This window comes from Sarcophilus harrisii, chromosome 2 (assembly GCF_902635505.1).
Source record: "Sarcophilus harrisii chromosome 2, mSarHar1.11, whole genome shotgun sequence".
Taxonomy (NCBI): Eukaryota; Metazoa; Chordata; class Mammalia; order Dasyuromorphia; family Dasyuridae; genus Sarcophilus; species Sarcophilus harrisii.
Genome location: NC_045427.1, coordinates 199155416 through 199180768, shown reverse-complemented (window position 1 = coordinate 199180768; position 25353 = coordinate 199155416). Strand labels below are relative to the sequence as shown.

The 25353-nt window shown below is 34.4% G+C and overlaps 1 protein-coding gene across 6 annotated transcripts in view; it reads right to left on the bottom strand.

The window, feature by feature from the left end:
• Positions 1 to 357: 357 nt before the first annotated feature.
• The window catches only part of LTBP1 (latent transforming growth factor beta binding protein 1), a 421971-nt gene continuing 396975 nt past the window's right edge, over positions 358 to 25353 (bottom strand). For all 6 annotated transcript variants that reach the window (XM_031951251.1, XM_031951252.1, XM_031951253.1 and 3 more), the window contains 3 exons: positions 10705 to 10827; positions 4971 to 5120; positions 358 to 1382 (listed from right to left, as the gene is read on the bottom strand). In XM_031951251.1, the coding sequence (XP_031807111.1) occupies positions 1213 to 1382; positions 4971 to 5120; positions 10705 to 10827 (443 nt within the window). In that variant the 3' untranslated portion in view covers positions 358 to 1212. The remainder of the gene's footprint in view (positions 1383 to 4970; positions 5121 to 10704; positions 10828 to 25353) is intronic.

Below are 25353 nucleotides of genomic sequence, written 5' to 3'. Positions count from 1 at the left end.
TTTTTTCGGACACTGGGTCTTGTTATTTCACCTAGGCTGACTCCCTGTAGCCACTCTGTCACCTAGTCCAACTAGTGACTGGGCCAGGAGTTTTGGTATACTTCATATCTCTGCTCTGGGTTGATTTGTCCCTCCTTAGACAGTATGGTTCTGCCCTATCCCTGTACCCTACTGGGTATTCAATTGGCTGAGTTCATATGTAGTTCACCAAGGAATCCATCTGTCAGCCTCCCCAGTAGCAGGGATTATAGATATCCATCTAACACCACATCTGGCCAGTGAACTTTTTCAAACTTTAAAAAATTAAAGGGACAAAAACATTTTGAATGAAAACATTTTTAAAAATGCCACTCAATATTTTCTTTTCTAAAAAAGAGGTAATTTATTTTACTGTTTTAATATACAGTCTTAGTATGTTAGGGGTAAATTATAAGAATTTTTCTGTGTTTAGTTTAAACATTACAATAAAGACATGAACTCTTGAGTTCTTCCATTTCAATGTACAAATGTTTCCAACTGGTGTCTGCTAGCAGCTTGACCAAGAGGGTGCACAGAGTTTTCTGTGCAGTAAAAAAAGCAGACAGATTACAACATGAATATAAAGGGCTTTTCTCCAAGATGTATAAAAAGTTTGAAACAAACAAAAAAAATAACAGTGTCTGCTCCACAGGACAGACAATAAGCATTTTAAAAGTCACTGACCAATATTTCAGACCAGAAGTAGCATAACCCTATTAACAGTACTTATAAAATGGCTTAACAATAGTTTATCAAAGAATTTGCACTTTAGGTTAAAAAAATCTGAAGAAAAACAGTAGCCAAGAAACTGCACGATAAAAATGCAGAAGTAACATAAAATATTTCCACCACTATTTAAATGTCAAATTTAATCAAGCAATAGTTTTCAAAAACAAAACAATCTCCTTTCTGTTAAAAATAACAGCATTGTTCTGCCTATTTTTCCACTGAATTTTACATATGAACAGACTATATATATTTGCTTTTCTTCCACACAGAGAAATGTCCATTTGGTCTGCCACTTTAGGCAAGCTGGTAGCTATTAATCTTGCCATTTCGTCTAAATGAATAACAACTCATTTTTGTTTTCCAAACTGCCAGTCTTCTTGAGCAGGTGCAATGTCTCAAGTATAATATACTTCTTTTTCTTTATACAGTGCAGAGTATATGTGCTTGGGTTCTGATGATTTTTCTCTACTCCAGGTCACTGTCTTTTTCTGGATTCAGTGGTGTGCAGTAGTTGGGTTTATCTGAAGGAACATAGCCAGGCAGACACAAACATTTGTATGAACCTTCTGTATTAATGCATTTGGCATTTTTGCAGAGTGACATCCGGTTGTTCAGTTCATCACATTCATTTACATCTGTAACAAAACATCAGAATATGCTTGTAAATATGATTTGATATCCAACTCAGTAAAAAGAGGTAAGAGAGGCAGTATGACACAATACAAAGGGGATCCGTTTTATAGTCTGTAAGATCTTGTTCAAATACTACTTCTGACATATTAGCTAAGGGATGATGGGCAAATCCTCACTGTGTCTTAGACAACTCTCTAAATCTTTATATTAGCAATGAATTCCTCCTCTGCATTTGTGGAAAGAATGTCATGCTGAGCGTTCATTCTGCCATTGAATTTATAGGTTTGAACCAAGGAAAGGCAAAAAAATAGAAAGAAAGAAAATGTTTTAAATACACTGTTTAAATGTCAAATTAATTAAGATTTTTATAGCATTTAGTCCCACCCTGGATCCTTATGTTATTTCTTAACTTTTTTATGGCTTCTTTTTGTCTATACACTATACTCAATTTTCAGAAGGGATCATATTTGCACTGCAATGGAAGATTTTGCTAGATAATACAGCAACCATTTCCCAAGTGAGGTTCTACAGTTTCCTTCCCTGAAGAGCTTTCAATAAAAAAAATATTGTAAAAGTTATCCTCTAGGAAATGTGTAATTAGAAAAGGAGGTAGATGGACTAGTTAAGTATTTATTAAAAAGCCTATTATAAACTCTATTTATTAAAAGCCTACTATATAAATAAACTATTTGCCAAGCTATAGGGACATAAGAAAAAGAAAGAAGATCCCTACTCTCAAGGAGCTCACAGTTTAATCGGGGAGACAACATACAAATAACTACATGCAAAAAAAAAGATAAATACAAGATAAATAGGAGATGGTCTCTGTAGGAAGGTACTGGCAGTAAGGGCGAATTAAGAAAGGTTTCAAGTAGAAAGTGGAATATTTTAGCTGTGATTTGAAGGAAGCCAGAGAAGTTAGAAGGCAGAGATAAGAAAGGGAAGAATTCCAAACCTGGGAAACAGTCAGTGATGATACCTGGATTTAGGAAATAGAGGTATTATGTGTGAGGAATAATACATGATACTCTATATATGGACAACAAAGAATGACAGGCAGACATCCTGACTGCTGCAATGGGCACCATGATAAGCTAGATGAAAGCTTCTAGGATGCTGGGTAAATTTTTTGTTGAAATTATTTAGAAGGATGTAATGAAGAATCACCAAGTTAAGGAGACACAGAGGTTGTACTCTACAATGGAAGACAGTTATGGATATAATGAAATATTGAAGCATATTTTCATGGATTATTTTACCTGAAAAATTAATCACTTTGTCGCTAATTTGGCTAAGACTAATCCTCTTGGCTCTTAGATAAAAGATGCAATTTCACCTTGGGTATTGCCTATAACTTTAGTACTTTTAAGAATCCACTAAATGTCCTGTTGGCACAACATCTGAGAACTCAGGTTCAAAACCAGAATATAAGAACCAGAGTGGGACTTTTTGTGGAAAATGTAAACCATAATATATTTCAAATATAATATCATAGTAATCATACTATACAACCTCTTCATTATATACAACTATTCAAATGACAAAATGTATTCATAATTCTAATTTGAGGTCCCACAAAAATATCAATCACCATCCTTTTTCTAGGTTTTTCTACCCTCTAAAATTTAGCTGGAGTTAAGCTTTCAACTTTAAGTCACTAGAGAATCAAAGAATTTCAGTTGGAGGGCTTCAGTGCATATCTGAGAAAGAATATCCAATATAAAACACCTGACAAGTAGTCATCTAGCCTCTATTTGAAGGGAGGATCCCACAATTTCTTCATGTAGTCCATTTTACTTATATATAGTTTGAAATATAAAAATAAAATTTTACCTTGATATCAGGCCTAAACTGGGTTCTTTGGAAAATGCCACTCACTACACACAAAACAGAACAAGTCTAATTTCTCTTCCATTAGGCAGTTCTTCAAATATTTCAAATACTTGAAGAACAACTGGTGGGAACTCTGTAGTCTTAGACACAGCTATGCAAAGGGCACAAATGATGCAAATTCCACTGTATGAGAAGCATTTTATGTTGTGGAAAGAGCAGTATCCCTAGGTGGTTCCTAGGCCTGTCCCTTTAACTCTCCTAGCTGTGCCTCTTTTAATGTTAATGTTCTAGGAATCTCTAACCTGGTTGGGGTCACAGAGGGATATGGGGCAGAAAGGAATCAAAGAAACAATGGGTTTCATTTTAATTACAGTCTTGCCCAATTCACTCATTGGTCATTACCTCCTCCAAAATAGTTATAATCAAGTTACCACAAGAAGAGAACTAGGGCTGGGGAAAGTCATAAATGAGGTATAAAGAAGGAAAAGTTAAATCCCTCAGACTCCCTTACTACCACTATTCTTACCATTCCCAAACCCATCCTTGTTCTGGTCCTGGGAAATTATCTCCTATGTCTGGAATGCTCTCCCTCCCTATATCCATTTCTTAAAATCTTTGGTTTCCTTCAAAACTGAATTCAAACACATGTGAAGTCTCTTCTCATGCCAGCTACCCTGCCTCATAAAGCTACTGTCTTCATTTTACATATTATGAATGTGCTTTTATATTAGACACACACACACATACATGAAAGGGACTGTTTATGTCCATAACACTGAGGAAACATATGAAAAAATCCAGAAACCTCTTTTTAATATCTTTAGCGATATTAAGAAGTAACATTTTCCTTTAAATCATTTTCCAAAATCTTTAGAAAAACACTTTGAACAAAGGCTTTTCTTGGGATACAGATTAATGATGGTACCAAACCTTTTCACAAAGAATAAATCTTGTCTTATTTATATCATTATCTGAAGTGATATAATATTAGTCTATATGAAGGGAATGTCCTCTCCAATTGTCCACATGAAGTGTGTGTGGAAGGAGATCTATTTGTTTAACTCTAACTTGGGAGTAATCTAGGAGAATGGGATAGTGAATTACTTGCTCAATTTTGGAACAATGATTTGTATTGCATTTTAAGATAATCTTTTGCTTGTTCAAGATTCCCTATAACTGTTACCTAAAATCTTCTTCTAGTGAGTCATGTTGGAAGACTTTGATCCATTATGCCATGGGCATCTCTCTCTGACAGTCAAAAATATGTAATGTAGAGTCTGAAGCAGTTAAAAAAGAAAACTATTGGAGCTATCTCAAAGCTATTCCCAAAAATGAATAGGGCATATGGGAATAACACTCTCCAAGTCTCCTGATAGTTCTATTTGGGAAAAATGATTTATATTTCTAAGACATTTCTTTTTTTGAACATCACCGGTATTCTTTGAAATGGATACCTTTTTTCACATGTATAATTAATAAATCATTGATACATAAAGATGTTAAAATTTCTGTGACAAGAGAAAAATCATCCCCACACTCATTTATGTTAATGAATTACTTAAAGAAGTCATTATGTGTTATCAAACTTGTAGGCAAAAGTCAAATAGGAAAAGTATAAACTATCTGCTTTGATTTCTAAACCAACTGAAATACATTCCAGAAGAAGCAATGTCTGTTTTCTTTTAATTGAGTAAATCTGGCCTCAGAGAGAACAGTGTAAGAAGAAAACCATTTTTAACATGCAACCATATTCTTACCAACACAAGTCATCTTGGTCATATCTAAGTGGTAGCCATCAAAGCAGTCACACGTATATCCCTCCTGTACTCTAACACAGCGGCCATTTTCACATCCATTGAGAATGCCACATTCTTCTGCCTGCAATTCCTCAAAACTATTTAAGAAACCTGGAAAGAGAAAAAGTCAGATTTTAAAGTGAGGAAAAAGCCCAAGTCATCCATTTATTATAAAATTTTCCAAGTGACTTTTGAGGATGCAGTGATAAATTAGTTTTTCTTTCTAATTTAAAGAAAAGCTATTCTCAGTATAAATATGAAAAATAATACTTTAAAAGACTATGATACATGGGACTCGCCTGCAATTTTAAACAGTCATCTGTAAAACTACAGCAAAAGAGACACAAAAAATAAGATATCACATACTGGGCAAGAAAAGTAAATGTGGAAGAGATGCTAACTTGGATCTTACTATTTGCTACATTAAGATATACAGTTTACACCATCCTCATTGGAAATGACATTAGTAGTAGTAGAGGAAAAGGAGGTAGAAATGAGTATTATTTAGCAATGAAGATTAAGCCAATGGAATTCTCTCTTAGAGCTAATGTAAGCAATTGCTATAGAGCATGATCAGAGTACTTCCAAAGAGTAACCAAATGATTTAAAGGGAAGGTATTGTCCAACCAAGTTCTTGTGCCTGAGAAAAAAGCTATCAAGAAATTCACCAAGTCTATTTGATCTAGGTTTAAAAACATCAAGAACAATAGCAAGCTAAAGTTTATGTAGTGCTTCAAAGTTTACAAAATACTTTACATTACTTATTATTTAATTTGATCTTCGCAACAACCCCATGAGGTAAATGCTATTATTACCCCCATTTTACAGATGACAAAGCTGAAGCTGAACAACTAAAAGCTTGCTCACAATCATAAATGTCTGAAACAAGATTTGAATTCAGGTCTTCCTAACTCCAAGTTTAGAACTCAAAACATTAAGTCATTTAGATATCAAAGGGCTTCTCTATCAAGGACTAAAGTGTAAAAGTAAGAAAGATTGAATTACAAAATCCTAACAAATGAGTAAATGATATCATACTTTCAATTGCAGATTCAAAATTAGTCTTTAAAAAAAACTCATCTTATCCCATGCTTCCAGATATGTTTTAACTCATTCAATTGTAAACAGAGAGAGTTTAATAATAATACACCCTTCCTCCCTAAAAATAAATAAATAAATAAAAAACACTGTAATACTTAATGGGATATTTGTTTTAACTATTTTGAAAGAATTGAAGGTTGAAAATATAAAATCATGGTGACCAAATATGCTGATGACATAGTGTCTCCTATTCCACTCCCACTCTACCTTCCTACCACTGCCCCTCTCTCACTCTCCATCCCACACAAGAGCTTCCTAACAAAGCAAAGCCTAACAATGACATTTGGAAAGATTGATGTTTTTTTTTTTTTTCCTTGTCAAAGTAATCTCTCTAAGAAGCGGCAGAGGGCAGCAAAGCATCATCTCTGACAGATTGAGGGCCTCATCAGAAAGCAAGCTAACCTTTCAGCAACCTGAATCTGTCCTACTATTTTGAAGAACAAAGGAGTTTGCCAGAGGAGGCAATGAGGCATATGGTGATAGCAACATAAGGAAGCCTGAGGTTCAGGCTGAATAAGGATAGAAAAACCAAATCCAGATCATCATCATCATTATCATTATCATCATCATCATCATCATCATCAATATCTTTCTTTCTCTTCTTTCCTTCCTTTCTTTCCCTTCCTTCCTTCCCTTTCTTCCTTTCCTTTCCCTTTCTTTTCCTTCCTTCCTTCCTTCCTTCCTTCCTTCCTTCCTTCCTTCCTTCCTTCCTTCCTTTTATTGTTTATTTATTCATTATTTTGGTGTTTACTGCCACCTTAAAATTCCTTACCTCCTTAGTGTTCTACCTTTCATATTCCATCTTTGCTAATCTACAACACTGGGAAATGCCACTTGTCTGCTTTCTTTAATTTTACTTAGGAGATGCTGAGATCTGCCAGAAAAAGTTATGAAATCATACTACATGGAACTGCTTTAAAATTTATAGTAATAATTCACATTTATGTGATACTTATTGAAACCTCACAATATTCTGATAGGTAGTTACTACTGGTATTATTTTTTCACATTTCACAGATGAGCAAATGGAAGATCAGATAGATTAAGTGGCTTATTTATGCTCATATAGCTCATAGGAGTCAAGAAGCTAGCTTGAACCCTGATTCATCTCTTTTCATTGTGACATGTTACCTCTTGAATCACCTAAATGCATTCATGTTATCTAACTGCTATTGGAACTAATCATCTAGAGCTGGATGGGACCTACTTATGTAACATGCTCAAGATCATACACAATAATTAACAGAGCTAAGATCTAAACCCAATCCTCCAAATCCAGAACCAGTAGATTCTGTCTGTCAGAATGCTTATTCATTTTCTGTTAATTCTATGCCATTTTCTACAGCATCACTTAAATACAGAACATCATCCTATAACTATAACTACCTAGAACTACATCCTATAACACTCCTCTACCCCACCCACTCCCCAAGATTAACAAATGATTTCACTCTCCACTCTATACAAGTCAGTCATCTTCTTTAACTTGGAATTCCTTCAAATCACCTTCTCATTATGACTTCAATTACATGCAGATAATTCTCAAGACTTCTTCAACCAGTACTTCACTCCTGAGTTCTTGCCTACTGGAATCTCTACCTGAACGTTCCACCAGCACCTCAGACTCAACACATTCAAAAACAAATTCATCACTTCCCTTTGCAAACCACAAAGGCTTCCCAAAATGAATAATGATGCTAATAACATACATAATACTTACTCAAAACATTCTTTCTATTCTGTCCATTCAGCTTCAGTATTATAATAGCTCAACCTCCTCAATGTTTCTATCCCTATCTGTTCCTTTCTATTCCCACATCCTATCCTGGATTAATTCTTCATTACTGCAAAAGTTGCAATTATCTCTTAAGTGGTCTCCCTGGCTACATGGAACTCCCTGTGCCAATCAGTCCTACATCTAACTATCATATTAATCTTCTGGAAGCACAAGTTATTCCCCTACTGACAAAGTTTTCATTGCTCTTTTCTGTATTGTTATTAAACTTCCCACATGGCAGATTCTGCCTCTAACTCCTAATAGCTAAATGAGCACTGAGAATCACAGATTAACTTTCTATGCTCACCTCCTCTAATTCCACTATTCCAAAGGCTAGTCTAACCAAAGAGAATTATATACTTCCCCCTTTATATAACTTGCATTTCTCAAATCTTATGATGTTTTATGCTGTTCCTCTTTTTTTTCCTTTTATTTCACCTTTAGACTCAATTCCAATGTCATCTCTTCCATGAAGTTTTTCAGATCCTTTTAATCTGTTCCATTTCCTCCTTCTCTAATACCTCATTTGTTCCTGTTGTGGCACTTAATCCATATCCTCTTAAATTATAGATTTTCATATACATATCATCTTCCCAATTATAAATTCCTAAAGGGCAGTCTTATTCATCTTTATATACTAAACAGAACATCCTACAATGTTCTGTCCAATGACAGCCAATATTGTACAGGGTCATCAAAGTAATAAAACTGTTCAACATTGCTCTTCATATTTCTTCATTTTTAATAAGCCTGAAAGCCTCTTTCCCAATCCATGAGGAAATTTTAGTCATGCACTCAAGGGAAGTAAGTGAGAAATCTTTGAAGGGCTCTACAACTTCTGAGATATTAGAAAAGCTTTACATATTCAAAGCTGCAGGTCATTGTTAATTCTGTTATGTTGCCAATAAAGGAAGTGGATGATGGACAAATAAACTCATTTTTTAACATTTGTAGTTAATTAAAAATTACATTAATGCAAGGCTAGCATGAAAAAGAGGTACTCAAGCCAGGCAACTTCCATATTATGGGTCCAAAAAGCTTAACAATCATGTTACACAAAACTTCCCTGGACTGTGGGACTATGTAAGAAATGTTTTTAAAAATATAGATTGTTATTGCTGGAAATCTCAGTGCTTGATTTTTTTTTCAGCATATTTTTTCCAACCTATTAAAACATGGTAACACATCCCAAGTTGCTTTCTTATTTACAAGGGGTATAAATGCAATAAAGTCCTGTGAGGCATGGTCTTCCTGAGTTCAAGCTAATATAAAACAAACTAATAGTTAATACTCCTCCTGTGTGTATTCTGAGTCTGCTGTTAGTTTTACTTTAGAGGCCTGTACACAATACTTTCCAGAATACCTTAACAGAGCATATCTTAATAACAATAATAACAGCCAATATATCATAACACTTTAATATTTATAAAGTACTCTGCAAATATTATCTCATTTCATCTTCACAACAACCCTGGAGGGTAGGTTTTATTATTATTTCCCATTTTCAGACAGAGAATAAACGACAAGTCAGAGTCACATAGCTAGTAAGTTATATAGCTCTGAAAAAAATTATATTAATGTCACATAAAGAGGCTGCCAGATTATTTATCCAAAGAAATCTGCTGTGTAACTTTTCAATCATGCTGAACTTAATTAGAAACCAATGCTCTTATTAGTCTGAAAGCATAAGGAACACACCCAGTAGAAATTCTTGGGTAAGGCTGTAGCCCGTGCTGCACAATAAGGCTCTGAGATTATCATTAGTTTGCTCTATAAAAAGGTGAAGAGGCATCACAAATCACAATGGTGCTTTGTATTTGTAATATAGCTTTTCTAAAAAAAGCAAATTCTTTTTCCACACTTCCAGGTTTTCTTGTGTTGACAATCTAATCTAACAAGCACTATGTTCAGGAGTATGGAAAGCCGTGGGAGATATGCAGATGACACATAAAACATATGAATTCCCATTTTTGTTCAAGAAGGAATGCCTTGTGTTGTCCACTAATTTTCCCTAGACAAAACAACATTTTTTAAGTTAAATATGAGTCTTCTGTGTCTCTGCTTTCCTACATCAAATATCTCCTTTTCATGTGTTTTTCTAGGACAAGACTTCTCTGGTTATATGATATAAAACTGTCTTTGTGAATGAGAAACCATGTTTATACATGCACACTATTACTCCTTCTACTTGAATCCTGCTCAGAATCCACAGAAAGTTAGTATGTATCAGGGATAGCATACTAGCATAGTAAAAATTTAATAACTGGCTCTCTGAAAGGAAAAAAAAAATAGGTGACACTTTTAAGTTTAATCTGCATTATCATCATTTTCTCCATTGCTTTCATAACTCTAGGCCATCAATAAAACAACAGATCAATCCTTGATTTGTAGTACTTGCTGCTGAAAATTTACTGAAAACTTAACAGTTTCCTCAAGCAGGCTCCACAACACTTTCTCCTGGCATATAAAATCCCTTATTAGTGAATATCAATTTGCTTCATTTCAGTTTATTGAAAATATCTATATAACACTACTTGACTGAAAGACAATTTCATAACTTGAACTGATCTAGTACCAAACTAAGCACAGTCCCTGGAACATACCAGATGTTTCATAAAGGCTTATTCAATGATTGATAGATGGACTGAAATAGACCATCACTCAACATTACAATAAAAATTCTGTTATTATAACCATTGGACCCCTTTTATTACGCAAATAAAAAAAGCCATGTAAGAAGTTAATCTGTAACATAAATTGTTTTACATTAACTAAAAAATTTATGTAAAACTAAGTTTTAAATGAACATTTACTTACGGTCCTGAACAAAGTAAGGATCTGTTTCTGGAGAATAATGTGCATTGAAGTCAACCAAAGCATCCTGTCCATATGGCCGCCGAGGTCCTGTGACTGGAATATTGCACAGTTGGGCATAATCATCTAGGACAGAGAAGAAAAGCAATATGATACATCACTGTTCATTTTTGAGTAGGTCTACTGTACTAGAAATAAGAAAAGGAAAATATTCTATATGTTTCATCTTCTGTAAAGAGATTAATTTCCTTTAATATGTTACTTGTATCTTTTTAAAGATTTGAATGGGTACTCCCTTCAGCAATGTAGATCTCAACTCCTTCATGAATTACTATGTCCTTTCTAAATAAAATCCTTCTCATAGCAGTTAACTTTCTGATGATGGCTGGAGATGGTAAATCTCCACATTTAGCTAGGCTGTTCTCCAGATTATAAATACAATTCACCTAGCCCATTTGAAACTTTTCTCAACAAGGACCAAAGATCATGCTCCGTTGCCACAGAATTCCAGGAGTGCTGGTTCACTTCTTCACCTTTTCCCTGCCATGATGAGGTTCAGAAGTTTAAAAGTTATATGGAAACTTTATTATAATTTACTATTATTACCACCACCATCTTACAATAACAACTGCAATATTATTATTAATGATTAAGGAAGAATCCAGACTTGGGATTTCAAGGGGGATCGGCTTCCTTTACCAGTACAGAATGGCAACCTTTCTGTAACTTTAAAAATTCTTAGAATTGCATAGGGACACCAAATGGCTTGTCCAGGTTTATATAGCCAGCATGTGTAGGAAGGGAGGTGAACCCAGGTGTTCTTTATTCTAATGGCCAGCTGTCAGATGAATGTTCCATTCTACTTCTCAATGATAATAATATGGCACAAAAATATAAGACGACATCATTTTATTTGAACTTCACAACAACTTAGTAATAGAAGATCAGATTTTAGCAATAAGAAAATTGAGATTCAGAAAATTTAAGTTTTGTGTGTTCAAAGCAAATTCAAGGCCAAAACTGGGTCCTTGCTCCTCTGATTCCTAGTCATTATTCCATATTTACACAGAAAACTCTGAAGAAGGAATTACAAAAATGTCTAAATATTTGGAAATATGTTAGACAGATTGATTGGAAGAGACACATGAACCCAAGTTTGAAGAACATTCTAAAACTTGGACCAATGAAAAATATCTGAATATAAAACACATCTCATAAGGAGGAAAGAAAAGTGATAGATTTGTAAAAATGCCTTGAACTCTTTTGAAGAAAGGTACCACTATTGTAGTTAGATGTATTTTGAAGGCATTAGGCAGCAAAACTTTAAAAATGTTTTTTTTAAAAAAGAAACATACCTGCTCACCAAGGTCAAATAAAAATCAGCTCTGGTGAGTCAAAGCATGCATAAGTAAGCCAGGGTTTTCCAGTATTACCTGGTCATAACTTTGCTTGACTTTGGCACCATGGTACTGCTATTATTATCTCTTCTTATAGTCCTAGCCCATGAGGATATTCCAGTGACTATGAAACATGCTACTCTATTCTCCAACTGAAATAATTTGGTTTACCTACGCTTCCAGACTGCTAATATTTTTCTCTCTGGTTCCCTGATCCAAGACAATGATTCTCTACAATTATTACTTGTCACTAGACTATCTTCCACTTAAGAATTAACTAGTAACCACAGCATAACTATCTCATTGATATGACTATCCTTGTTTATGTGGTAGATCTTGGTTCTCTATTGACTTAAAAGTCACTAGGCTCTCTATTAAAGTAGCATGTATCCTAATTAACTTTGATCTAAACAAAATTTAGAGAGGACAATGACATGATTTTTCATCTAAGATAGAGATATGGTAGAAAGACATTTGTATGAATAATCTAAAGATCCTGAAGGATTATCTCCTCATTTTATTGTTTTTAGAAAAACAGAAAAATTCAATAATAAAAGGTATAAGTTTAAATCATCAGGCCAACAGGAACTACATACTAGAGTCCAGAAAAAAATCGGCAGACGTGACTGCTGAGCTACTGGCATTGATCTTTGAAAGACAGTGGAGAATGACAGAGATGAGGCCAGATAATAAAAGGTTACCCTTTCCAATTTTCAAAAAAAGCTGAAAATGAGATTTGCAAACTACATGCCTTTCAATTTAATTTCAATTCTGGAAAATTTTTAGAACACATTTTACTAAAGGGACAGTTTACGAATATCTAGAAGCAGCAATGATCAAAAAGATCCAATGTACCTTTATTATGGTAGACTCTTTTTTGATACTAGTGTAGAACAACAGTTTAGAAAACCACACACACACAACTTGCAGCTTACAGCAAAACATTTGACAAAAGACTTTTCATGCTATCCTTATGGATATGAAGTGATACTTCAGTTATAGGATCAGTTAACAGGGCTAGACAGATTCATAACTAGGAGAACTTTTCATCAGAAAAAGGTTTCAGGGATATCACTGAAATGCAAGTTCAATATGAATCCATAGTATTATATGGCAGACAAAAGGCAATATTGATTTAGACTACAATCAACAAAGGAATAACAAGGAAGGTAAGAGTCCTATTTGTATTCTGATTGTCAGGCCATCTGTGTACTATGATTAGTTATCAATGTCATGTTTTAAGAAAGACAATGAGAATCTGGAAAATGTCCAGAGAAAGAATGATGAAGGGACTTGAGTTTATAAGTTAAAGAAATTAGAAATGTTTACCCTGGAAAAGAAAAGACTTAGGCTACAGTGGAGGTGGGGTGGGAGAGAAACAACACACATAACAGTTAACATTATAGTTTCAAATATTTGAAGAGCTGTCATCTGGTAAAAGAAATAGATTTGTTGTGCCATCCCTCAAAACAGAACTAAAAGAAGCAATGATGACAGCATTAAAAAGAGACAGTTTCAGACTTCATATAAGAATTTTCCTAACAATTAGCTTTATCCCAAAGTAGAATGGATTGTCTCTGGAGGTAACTGGTTTCCCCTTTCTAGAAATCTTGAAGCAAAGTCTGAGTTAACTTGCTATCTGTGGGGTATTCAATTTGAGGGAATGGATGGGGTGAGGGCTTTCAGATCCAGATTCTGAAGGGATGACTTCTGTGATCTCTTTTAGCTCTCAGATTCTGTCATTGCATGGATTGCCTTTGATTTTCTAAGATACTCTTAAGTATCAATTGCAAGATGCAGTTGTTGGTTCTAGTCAGCTAATGTGTATGGAAGACCATAAAGGAACTGTAGCTCTACACAAGAAAACTATCATAGTCTATCTCATTATAATAACAAAGTCATCTCTTGATTGTTGGATCATTCTATTCAATGTATAAAAAATATATGTATAAACATATTCCCATGATCCTTGAGTCAGCCTCTTCCAAAACAGTTTGGGGGAAAGGAATATATGTCTCTATTCCTATTATAGCACTAAGGATGTTACACAAAAACAAAAAATAAAAAATATTCAAATGTAGACAGCTTTCTTGACATCCTTATTCTTGTCAATCCAAATCTTTTCCTCTTTACCAAATGGGAAAAACATAAAAAATACCATCAGATCTTGTCTATACTAATTTCATTTGCAAGACAATTTAGGACTTTGTTTATTAAATATAGAAATAATTTTAAATTGAGGTAAGATCCAAAAAACACACTATACTTTTGGAACCAGGCAGATGAGATTCCATGTTCTCACTCTAACATATTAATGTATCCTGACCCATTCTTCACCTTTAAAGGACTAATCTGGGTAGTAAAATATCAGATATGTGGCACACGAGAAAGCTAGTTTGAATTGTTAATACATGCTCACATAGATTAAGTTTACAATTATTAAATGACTGCATATTGCTAGGATGAAAAAATTCTCTTAATTTCATTTTAATAGGTTAGAGATTCTAACTGATTCTTGTGTGTGAAGCAGAGACTTTGAAAATCATTACTTGTTTCAGGGGCTCAAATTTCCTGCAATGTTAACTTACTAGTTTTAAATTAGTACTATTAAATTTTAATGATATTTTAAAATTAAAATTTGAAACCAACAAAACAAATCAGTCAGAAGTAATTCTGGTGAAAAATACAAAGGCAAAGATCCAAACAAAAAGCAAAATTGTTTGACAGAAAGTAATCACTGCAGACCACAAGATAGATGGTAGTAACAACAAAGGGTGACTAATATTTGAATCAAAACAGAACCTAGCAAAGAGCATGGAGATAGAAGAAAGTTGTTGCTTAGCGATATTCCAAAGGACAAAAGTTCTTATATGAAAATGGTCAACTAAGGTTCCTTGGTTTTTCTCTTATACTTGCGAAACTCCAATGTGACGTAATGGAAAAATAAAATCCCTTAAAATGATCTATTTTCTTTGCTAAAGTTTTTCCACTCAAGAAATAAAACTTCTAATAATTTATGTTCCTGGTTAAATTGATAAGGAAAAAAAGTGTCCAGAGTTATCATCCATATTTACTCCTTCTTGGAATGATTATATATTACTTTGTCCCTAGCTAATATTTACTTACTTATGAACATACTTTATTCTTTTCCCAGGACAATATATGTTCCTTATGAGCAGGGACTATTTTGTTTCTTCTTCAGTATTCCCAGTGTCTACCATGGGGCTAGTACAGAGCATGCTGTGTAAAGACCTCTTCCAGGAAGGCTGAGTAGAGAACAAAAAGTCCTTGATTCGGAATCTGAGCATCTTAGGTTGAACTTAGCTTTGCTACCTTATATCTCTGTCCTTTTCCTTTCCTGCCTCCCAGTTTCTTAATCTATAAAATGCTCAGTTGGACTAGCATTAGTTAGCTCTAAATTCTATGATATTAAAGGATATAACCAAGCATTTTTCATTATGACCTTTTCTACCTCTCTTTGAACTTGATATTTCTTAGTTCACAGAGCACCTAAAACAATATTGCTAGGAATTCTGTATACATGAAAGAACTATCAATTGATCTTTTCATAATCTGTTTTATGAATGGAAATCTGGCTTATTTATTTGAATGTGCATTTATTTATTTAGCTATCTTATTAATCAGTTAACTGGAGTGTGGAGGGAAAATTGAAGAGCTACCCCTAGGCTATGATTGTGATGAAATATGCTACTATGCACTTGAGATGAAATACTTATCTTCATCTATTAAATGATGTAAATTAATTAAAGGCAAGATTTAAGCTAATAAATACCAGGCTTTGATAAAACATAGCTCAGTCAAAGCATTAGTGTAGTAATTACTGTAGTCTAAACAGTAAGTTTAGACTCAAATTCAATTCAAGTACCAGCTCTACTACTTCCTATGTGTATGACCTTGGGCTTAAGGCACTTTACTTCTAAGAGCTGTTTCCTCAGTTATCAATTGAAGAGAATGTGACAAAATGACCCATAAGGTCCCTTCCAATTATTGCTTTAATTCTATGATTATGTTACATCATATGTAAAAGGAATGAAAAATCTCCATAATATAGTAGCAAATGGGATTGGAGGGGGAGAAGTTCACTATCTCTCCTCCTTTTCCAACACAAAGGATGTTCAAATTATTTCGATTATTTTTTCTTATTTTAAGTATTGTTCAAAAGTGATTGGACTAAATGGCTAATAGAACAGGAAAACAGTGTATAAAGTAATTTCCTAACAAGTTTTCTTATATTTTATAAATTGGGAACTTTTTTGTAAGTGTTGGTTAAATGTGAACTTGGAAAGTAAAATGTTTTGTTAATAGGTATCAAAATTTAAATTCAGCTAAACCATCTGTTTTCTCATTCTTGCCAAATTTTAATTTCCTCGCTCAAATTCAATTCAAGAAAAAGTGATTTATCAAGTATTTATAGTAATGTAAGATACTGTGCTAGGTCTTGAAGGCAGAAATGTATGTATAAAACAGACCTGTGCCAATAATAAACTACAATTTAATGGGCGAAAGTGGGAGAAATAATGTTTATAAATATCTAGAATGCAAGGAAGAATGGAATAAAGACAAGAGAGAAATTCAGGCATAATGGTATTGAGGGGGAGTAGAATGGTTAGAAGTGCCATATTTCTGATGTATATGCTTTCTCAGTGACTTGGCTGAATCAAGAAGGAAAAGAAAAAAAATTTTTTTTGTTTGTTTGAAGTTCAAAGCCTCTCAGGTACCAATGTCTTTTGCTCTAAGATTACATGTACTCTATATTATATCATGTGTACAATATCTAATTAGATACATTGTGTATCCTCTACTAAAATGTGAGCTCCTTGAAAATAAGGATTATTTTTGCTTTTTTTTTAAAGCCTTTCTTTGAATCTCTGATGTTTAGCAACATACCTGGTATACAGTATGTGCTTAAACAATTACTTTTTTAAAAGTCTTTCTCTTTTTAATATTCTCCTATAGTTACATTTAAAACTTTTTTTTTTTTTTTGCTAAATACTTTTTGAGACATTTAATAGAAGTCACATCAAGAAATGCCCTCCCTCAAAAAATGAGCTTTCCTAGTAATGTGCCACAAAAGTTTTACTTTTAAGGGAAGCCAATATTACAAAAAGCAAGTTATTAAATAAATCATGCCTAGCTTTCTGTTACTTATACTAGCAGTGAGCAAGAATCAGAATGGTAGCCAAGGAACATTAAGTACACTAACAGTGGCATTCCAGTGAAGCTTCGATAATGACTATAAGTTAGATATACATTGAATAGTTATGGTTTTAAGCATCAAAATCAGGAGTACAGCCAATAAAACTTAACTGCCTTCTTCCGTATCTTTAACTTTCCTTTTAAGACTACATGAATATACATCTATAGCTTTCAAAAACTCAGAATTTGTCATAAATCATGTTTTATGTCACAAAGAGTCTGACCTGGTTCAGCAGCAACAATAAAAACAACAAATCATTGTTTATTTCTCTTGATGCTATAGTTACAAAACACAGAACCACAAGGTCTATGGAGAAACAAGCTATAAATACAAGGGTGATAGAAGCTGTACTGGGCTTATACTGGCAGCAAAATGTCACAATTCAACCGCATATACAATGACATATCATCCAGTATGTGTATAACCAGAGAGAGAATTAAATGGACAGATCAGACAGTAAGAGTGTAGGATTATTTTTCAAAAATAAAGTAAAGGATTGCAAGTGAAAAGCCTAGGCACCACACCATTGTCTAAGAAATTTTAAGAGATGAGAAAAAAGTCTTTAGTACATTGGGAAGATTCTCTAAGGAAGACTTATGGAAAGATCTGTACAAAAATGAAATGGGTTGAGACTAGTCATGATCTCAACTGCAATGAAATCATGACCCATTAATATTTCAAAATAAGGCAAGTATATCATCTGTAACACCTGTGAACAAAGCAAAGTTTCTGAAAATTATTTAGCCTACCTGCATTTATTCTTTACATAATTTCTAAACAAACACAAGTGCTATATTTATTTGTGGATACTATATTTTATGTAGTTGAAAGATAGAATTCACATGACTTAAATACTATTCTGGTTCTTAAAATAAATATATACTCCTGACAGATAACTCTATTAGATTATACTCCCACTAAAGGCAGGAACTTTGTCATTTTATATCTGTGTATTGCCAGTATCCAACATAGGGTCCAACATATAATAAGTGCTTACTAAATTTTTCTGAAGTTGAATAGAATTATTAGATTTTCCTGAAATTTAATAGTTTTGCATCTGAGGCTTGTTCAGGACAATGAGACAATAGTTTCATCTATTCCTTTCCTGTTCCTCCACAATTGACTTTCCAACAATTCCTTTACTCTGTCATATGGTTACTGGGGATTTGAGGTTTGGGAACTGAAGCTTTCCAAGATACTCCTCCTCTTCAACAGCTTAGCAGGAAATGAAAGAAACCATTTCCCCTTTATCAGGGATTAAAAAAAAAAAAAAAACTCATACTGATTGAAGAAAACAGTATTTCCTTTTCTTCTAGTGTTTTTTTTTTTTTTAATTTCATATTAAGAGGATTTAGCTTGGTTTTCTTTTTTTTTTTTTTTTCAATTTAATGAATCCCAAACAGTCAAGAAAAAAAAAAAATCCAGACTTCTTTCTCTTCTAAAGCTTATACTCACCCACCACTTCAGACCTAGTGTAGCCTTGCTCCCTCTCTTCTTCCCTTTCCCTCCCTTCTTCCTTTCCTTTTCCTTGTGGTAGATGCCCTGCCCAAAGGAATATAAATTTTGATGCTAAAACACTGAAAGATATCTTGGGATTCACAGGTTAGATGTCTTTCTTAAGGAACATACTTTAAACATCACTCAGGTTCTCATTGATTGGTCAAGAAAAGGTCTTTAGATCTTGATTAACTCAGAGAAAATACAAATAGTAATTGTTTCTCTTTTGGCCAGAAACCCTGTAAGTCTTCCACTCCCCTATTGATTTTTTTCTAGGTCATTCTCTACCTCATTTCTTACCTAACCTGAATCATTGATTGGCTATTGTTTCAGTAAGACTGAGGTCTATTAAAAACTTTAGCTTAAAAAGATCAAAATCTCTACTGCTTCCAGAGTCATCTCTAGTCATCCATTTTGCCAAGGGTCCCAGAGAAAGTGAGGCTGGAGTGTTTGCACAGTTCTCTTTAACTTAAATCCACTTCACTTGCATAAGGCTTAGAATGAAAGACAATTACTACAGCAATAGTCTCTATCTAACAACTATGTCTCTAAGAGATGATATAGTGCTTTAGACTCCAAGTACTTTACATATATTATCTTATTAAAGGAACTGTAGACATAAAAGGAACTAGAGAAATTAAGTGATAGAGAAGCTAGGTATTAGAGGAATAAAGAAGGAAGGAAGGGAGGGAGGAAGAAGAGGAAAAAAAGGCGGAAAGGAAAGAGAAAGGAAGGAGAAAAAGAGGGAGGGAGGGAGAGAGGAAGGAAAGAAGGAAGGAAGGAAAAGAAAGGAAGAAAGGGAGCGAAAGAAGGAAGGAGGAAGGCAGTAAGAGAGGGAGGAAAAGCGGGAGAGAGGAGGGAAGGATGGGGGAGAAAAAGAGAGAAAGAGGGAGGGAGGGAGGAAAGAAAAGGGAGAAAGGGAAGAGAAGAAAGGAAGGAAAGTAGGGAGGGAATAAGGAAGGAAGGAAAGAGTATTGTTGCCTGGTCCTTATGGGGTAATTCCTACTCACAGAAGTTATTTTTCCTTCAGTCCCAAATGAAGTAGAATGGGAGAGCATAGTTTTAGAATAAGGTTCGAGTGAAACATTTATGTGAGAAACATTTATCACAGGACAAAAGTTTGCCATTTATTATATGAACTAGCTCAAGGGCTCAACCACATATGACTAAGGCAGAATCATATATGATTAAGAAATGTGTTTCTGGGTTCAGAAAATTTTCAAGTTTCAGGGGAGAAGAGGAATAAAAGTAGGATCTGAGGAGTAAGGGGAGGAGTTAGGGAGAGGTCAGGGAGGAGCCAGGTAGAGATACACCAGACACTAGATTTGTCTTAAGATATGCTAATAAAGACAGTCTTTGGAGTCAGTCTATTTCTACTAACAACGAAAGCTGTATGGGTGGATTAATCCTTTTGATTAAAGTTATAGTTTCACATCACCAAAGATGACCAGTTCATTAGGGAGGTGATGCTGATGGGGTCCTTGGTAGCTAGCTAGATGGGCACTGACAGGAAAGAGCCTGAATTAACTATAAACAATCTGGAAGCCAAGCTACTCCCAGAGGCAAGCAGATAGGAGCACCAATAAGATTCTCTCTTTAAGTGAACCTTTTGATTTTGATTAGGGCTTCTGTTATTCAAAGCAGGATTTTATTGCAGTAAACCCCAGGTTGAATTCCTCTTTCAAGTCTTTGCTCTACAGTTAAGGTATCTAATCAGAAGGTCTAGTTATGATGTCAGTCCCTGAGGTTATTTCTCTCATAAAAGAACCTGTCTATACCTTACTTCCTTGATAAAAGTCTAACTCCCTTTTAGGGTTAGCCAGCTGGCCAATGACATAATCCCTTAATCATTTGCAGGTTCATTAGGAACCACTGCCTTATGGCAGCAAATTTATTAGGACTGAATGTAATGGTATCTTTCCACTAGCTAATTGTGAGTTCTACTAGGGGACTTAATTTTTGTCTTTCCTCTTTTAAATCACTAAAAATCCCTTTAGCCCACTGCTAAAGCCTGTTTGGCTTGCCTTTTGATTTGGAGAAGGTCTAAACCTACAAATTTTTTTTTTTTTTAATTTAATAGCCTTTTATTTACAGGATATATGCATGGGTAACTTTACAGCATTAACAATTGCCAAACCTCTTGTTCCATTTTTTCACCTCTTACCCCCCCACCCCCTCCCCCAGATGGCAGGATGACCAGTAGATGTTAAGTACATTAAAATATAAATTAGATACACAATAAGTATACATGACCAAAACGTTATTTTGCTGTACAAAAATAATAAGACTCTGAAATATTGTACAATTAGCTTGTGAAGGAAATCAAAAATGCATGTGTGCATAAATATAGGGATTGGGAATTCAATGTAATGGTTTTTAGTCATCGCCCAGAGTTCTTTTTCTGGGTATAGCTGGTTCAGTTCATTACTGCTCCATTGGAAATGATTTGGTTGATCTCGTTGCTGAGGATGGCCTGGTCCATCAGAACTGTAAACCTACAAATTCTTTTGAGATATCTGCTTGAAGCACCAATATACTTTTGGGATTCTAAATCCATCTCCCCAATATCTGAGGACAATATGGGAAGAGTCCTGGAATTCCAATGTAGTTTTGGGGGTTCAGTACTTCAAAACCCCTGTATTCTATCAACGTCACGATGACCCTTCTAGCTTTAATTAGTGAATGGGCATTTCCCTCAGTCAAACTTAGACTTCAACTTAAAAATGTCAAGATTTCCCACCACATCCAGGACCATCTCCAGCTGTCCTGATCTATAGCTTGTCACTGGTTTCCCCTCTGATCTTTTCAGTCTTTTTACACATTGCTCCTCACCATGTATTGTTCCATTTAGTAACAATGACCTCTAGCTGTTCCATGAAGACATTAACTCTGAGCATTTTCTCTAGCTATCCCTGATGTCTGAGATGTTTTCCCCTCCTCATTTCTTCCTGCTGGCTTCCTTCAAGTTACAACTAAAATTCCATCATCTACAGTAAATCTTTGGCAACCTCTCTTAATTTTAGCACTTTTCCTTTATTATTTCCCATTTGTCCTATATACAGCTTGCTTTATATGTATTTGTTCACTTGCTGTCTCCCCCATTAAACTGTGAGCTTCTTGAGGGCAGGGATTATCATTTTGCATGTTCTTATATCCCCAGCCTTAAACACAAGTGGACACTTAACAAATATTTCATGATTGATTGACCTTGAGAAGCACAAAACCTCTTCCAGTATTACAAGAACTAGAACAGAAATTTACTGTAATTTTCTATTCTTAAGAATAGTACATGTTTAGTGATAAGATCGGGATGCAATTCCTAGTTTGAAAGAAATATATAACAAATTCATAATGACCATTCTCTTTGCCAAGAAGTAGATTTATTTAGGGGAAGAGGTCACTGACAAAACAAGATGCAAAATAAGAACCAGGAGTGGCAAATATGAAATATAGTTAGAAGAGCAATAGGGTTATCAAGGAAAGGAGTTTGGAAGAAAATATTAAAAGAATATGCCATGAAGCCTGGGAATGCCATTGACTGGAGTTTAGCAGACTAACCAGAGTTAGTTATTGTTGGAATCTTTACAAACTGTTAAGCCATTAGAGTTAATAGAGACAATAATTATCTAATTTAGCATGGTTCGAAATGATTGATTTGATCTTAGAAGGAGATATTTTGGGCCAGAACTTGAAACAAGGTACTAAGTACAACTGATAGAAACGATGCTTGTGTTCACACCTTTAAAGCGCTCATAGAAGCAAGAAATATTTAAGTATTTATTGGAATTCACATGTTTGGGAGATTTCAACATCTCACATAAGAGGATGTTGCTAGATAATTATTGTCTTTATCAACTCTAATGGCTTAACAGTTTGTAAAGATTCCAACAAGTTATAATAAGGAGAAAGATGCCATTAAAGGGAAGGCACTACAAGGGAGCGAACCTCATAATGGGGTTAGTCCTGGAAAGAACTTAGCAAAGATCTTCATCATGAGCAGATCTTTTATAGTAGAAATCCAGTCTTGGGGGCTTCTTAGGATGGGAGAATTTGGTGGCTCAGAGGGAGGAGTCAAGGAGGAGCCAGGCAGAACAGGACCCAGACCTGTCTAAAGATATGCTAATTAATATCTCAAAAGTTGTTTAAAGATACTCAGAGGTTTGGGAGACAGACAAAGAAGGTTGATAAAGAGTTCCATCCTCACATTCACTCTATACAAACAGAATAGTCTAGGAATTGGTTATGCCTGATACTAGTCAGACAAGGGAAGAGAATAAGTATGCAACATTTAAGAAGTACTTTGAGATTTTGGAATGAAAGGTCCTAAGAGATTGTACACTTGTGCTCCATTAAAACATATAAATAAAAAATTTAGATTCCTGATCATTTTATTATGTTATTTCCAGTCATCAGTTACAAATTTTCCCCAAAGTTAACTATACTGTATTATTTATGCTATTGGTACAGCTTTTTCTTTGTAAATCTGCAAACTGATGTCTCAGGGTTATCCTTCCACTGATGGAAATAAATTTTCAACTCAGCCGAAAGTCTGAGAATTTTGGTTGAAAAATTCATCAATTTTTGGCTAATCTGCTGAATCTTCAAGTTCAAACAGGTTGATCCTCAGACGATAAACACAGAATTCTAACTCACAAATAAAGGCTTTCCTGACTGGAAGTTACTAAAGACTGAAGGTCAACAAAGCCTTCAAGAACCCAGAGTCATCTCCATGTCACATTGAGATATTAAAATACAACTATGTTGAAGAAGGCTTAAAGTAAAGGGCTTTAAAAATAAATTTTTTAAAAACTCATTTTCTCCAGGGTGATGTTTTGCCAGGTAGTAAAGCATGTTATTACAAGAATTAGCTACTTTTCTTATTTTCAAGTTCAAAGAAGCTATGTTAAAAATGGCCACCAAATCCATTTTAGTAAAATTTAAAGTGAAGAATTCATGTGCAAAAATTTCAGCTGGCAAAAATGAAACAAAGGAATTTAGGAAGAATAAGAACATGGAAATAAAAGCCAATACTGCCAATATACAGGGATCTCATGTACCTAGTATGGTTCCCTAGATAACTAACATCTGGGCTCAGATGGAAGGGAACAGGAAGGTAACATGAAACCCCAAGCCACTGAAACAGGATGACTCAAAAAATAAAGGGCTCCTAAACAGCAGCAATATATTTGTTTCTTTACTTTACACCTGTTTTGCATTTGCAAGCATGATCAGAAGCTATCTAAATTTAGGGAATCCCATTTCAGTAGCAAATGTGGTCGATTTTCTCTAGGCATTTTTAACAGCTATGATTAATACCTATGACCACATGGACCACAGGAGAGAAAGTTATCTCCTAAGTGTCACAGCTATACTCACTCACATGCTATGGAACTACTAAGGTGGGACAATTTGCTCTTTGAATTTTCACCATTCTATGTTCTTTTTGGTACCTAGTTGTTCCCTAAGAAAGAGAGTCAAATACATCCAGCACAAGAGAGAAGATTTGACATACATAGTTTTTCTGATATGATGTCAGTCCAATTTCCTGACTGTATGTTAAAGGTAAAATAATTATGGATAATATGCCATGTCAAAAATTAATTGTGTACAAAATCTTTTTTTAAATGAGTCTCATAAAGAAGTCAACTGATTTTTAAGATTCATGACCATATCCATTTTCTAAGATTAAAGTAACAAATAAAACATGGCATAATGAAAATAGCAATATAAAACATGGCATAATGAAAACAGCAATAATAATAATTTTTGCAAAATAAAGTTGAGCTGTAGAGACTGGACAGAAGCAGTTATTTTAATGGTGAGAAAATTTGTTTCTGAATTTTTCTTTTCCCATTTTCAGATACTACTGATTATATGGATGTATCACAAGATCTCTGGTTGTGTCATAATTCCAAGAAGTAAGTCAACTTTTTGAGCTTACTAATGTTTGCTCTACATTGAAATAAAAATTTTACTAAATATTAATATTCAAAGAAATACTTCTCTTGATTGACTTAGAACCTTATTCCTCAGAACAAATGATATACAGTGCTTAGCACATAGTAGTCACTTAATGGTTGTTGACTGACTAATTTGGCTAAATGATTGATCCCTTTAACAGATTCGATTTTGGGAAATTATTATAGTAGCTTTGGATAGTATTCTGAAGAGAAAGTGAGTGGAGTTAAGCCATTCCAGAGTTATAATATCAGAAGACCTGGTTACACACCCTAGATTTTTCATTTACTCTATGATATTAGGGAAGCTGCTTGAAAAGTAGGGATATGTGTGTGTGTGTGTGTGTGTGTGTATAGTTTCTAAAAATTGAAGGATTTCAAATTTAGGATGAATCTCAATGTCCATGTACACCAAATCTGACAAGTAGTCATTTACCTTTTCCTTGAAGAGCTTCAGAGAAGGAGAAGTCATTATCTCCTGAAGTAACCCATTCCAGTGTGGAGCAGCTCTAATTGTTATTAAAATTTCCCTTGTAAGTAAAGTTGTCTTTCTGTATCTCCCTCCCACAGCTCTTAACATTTG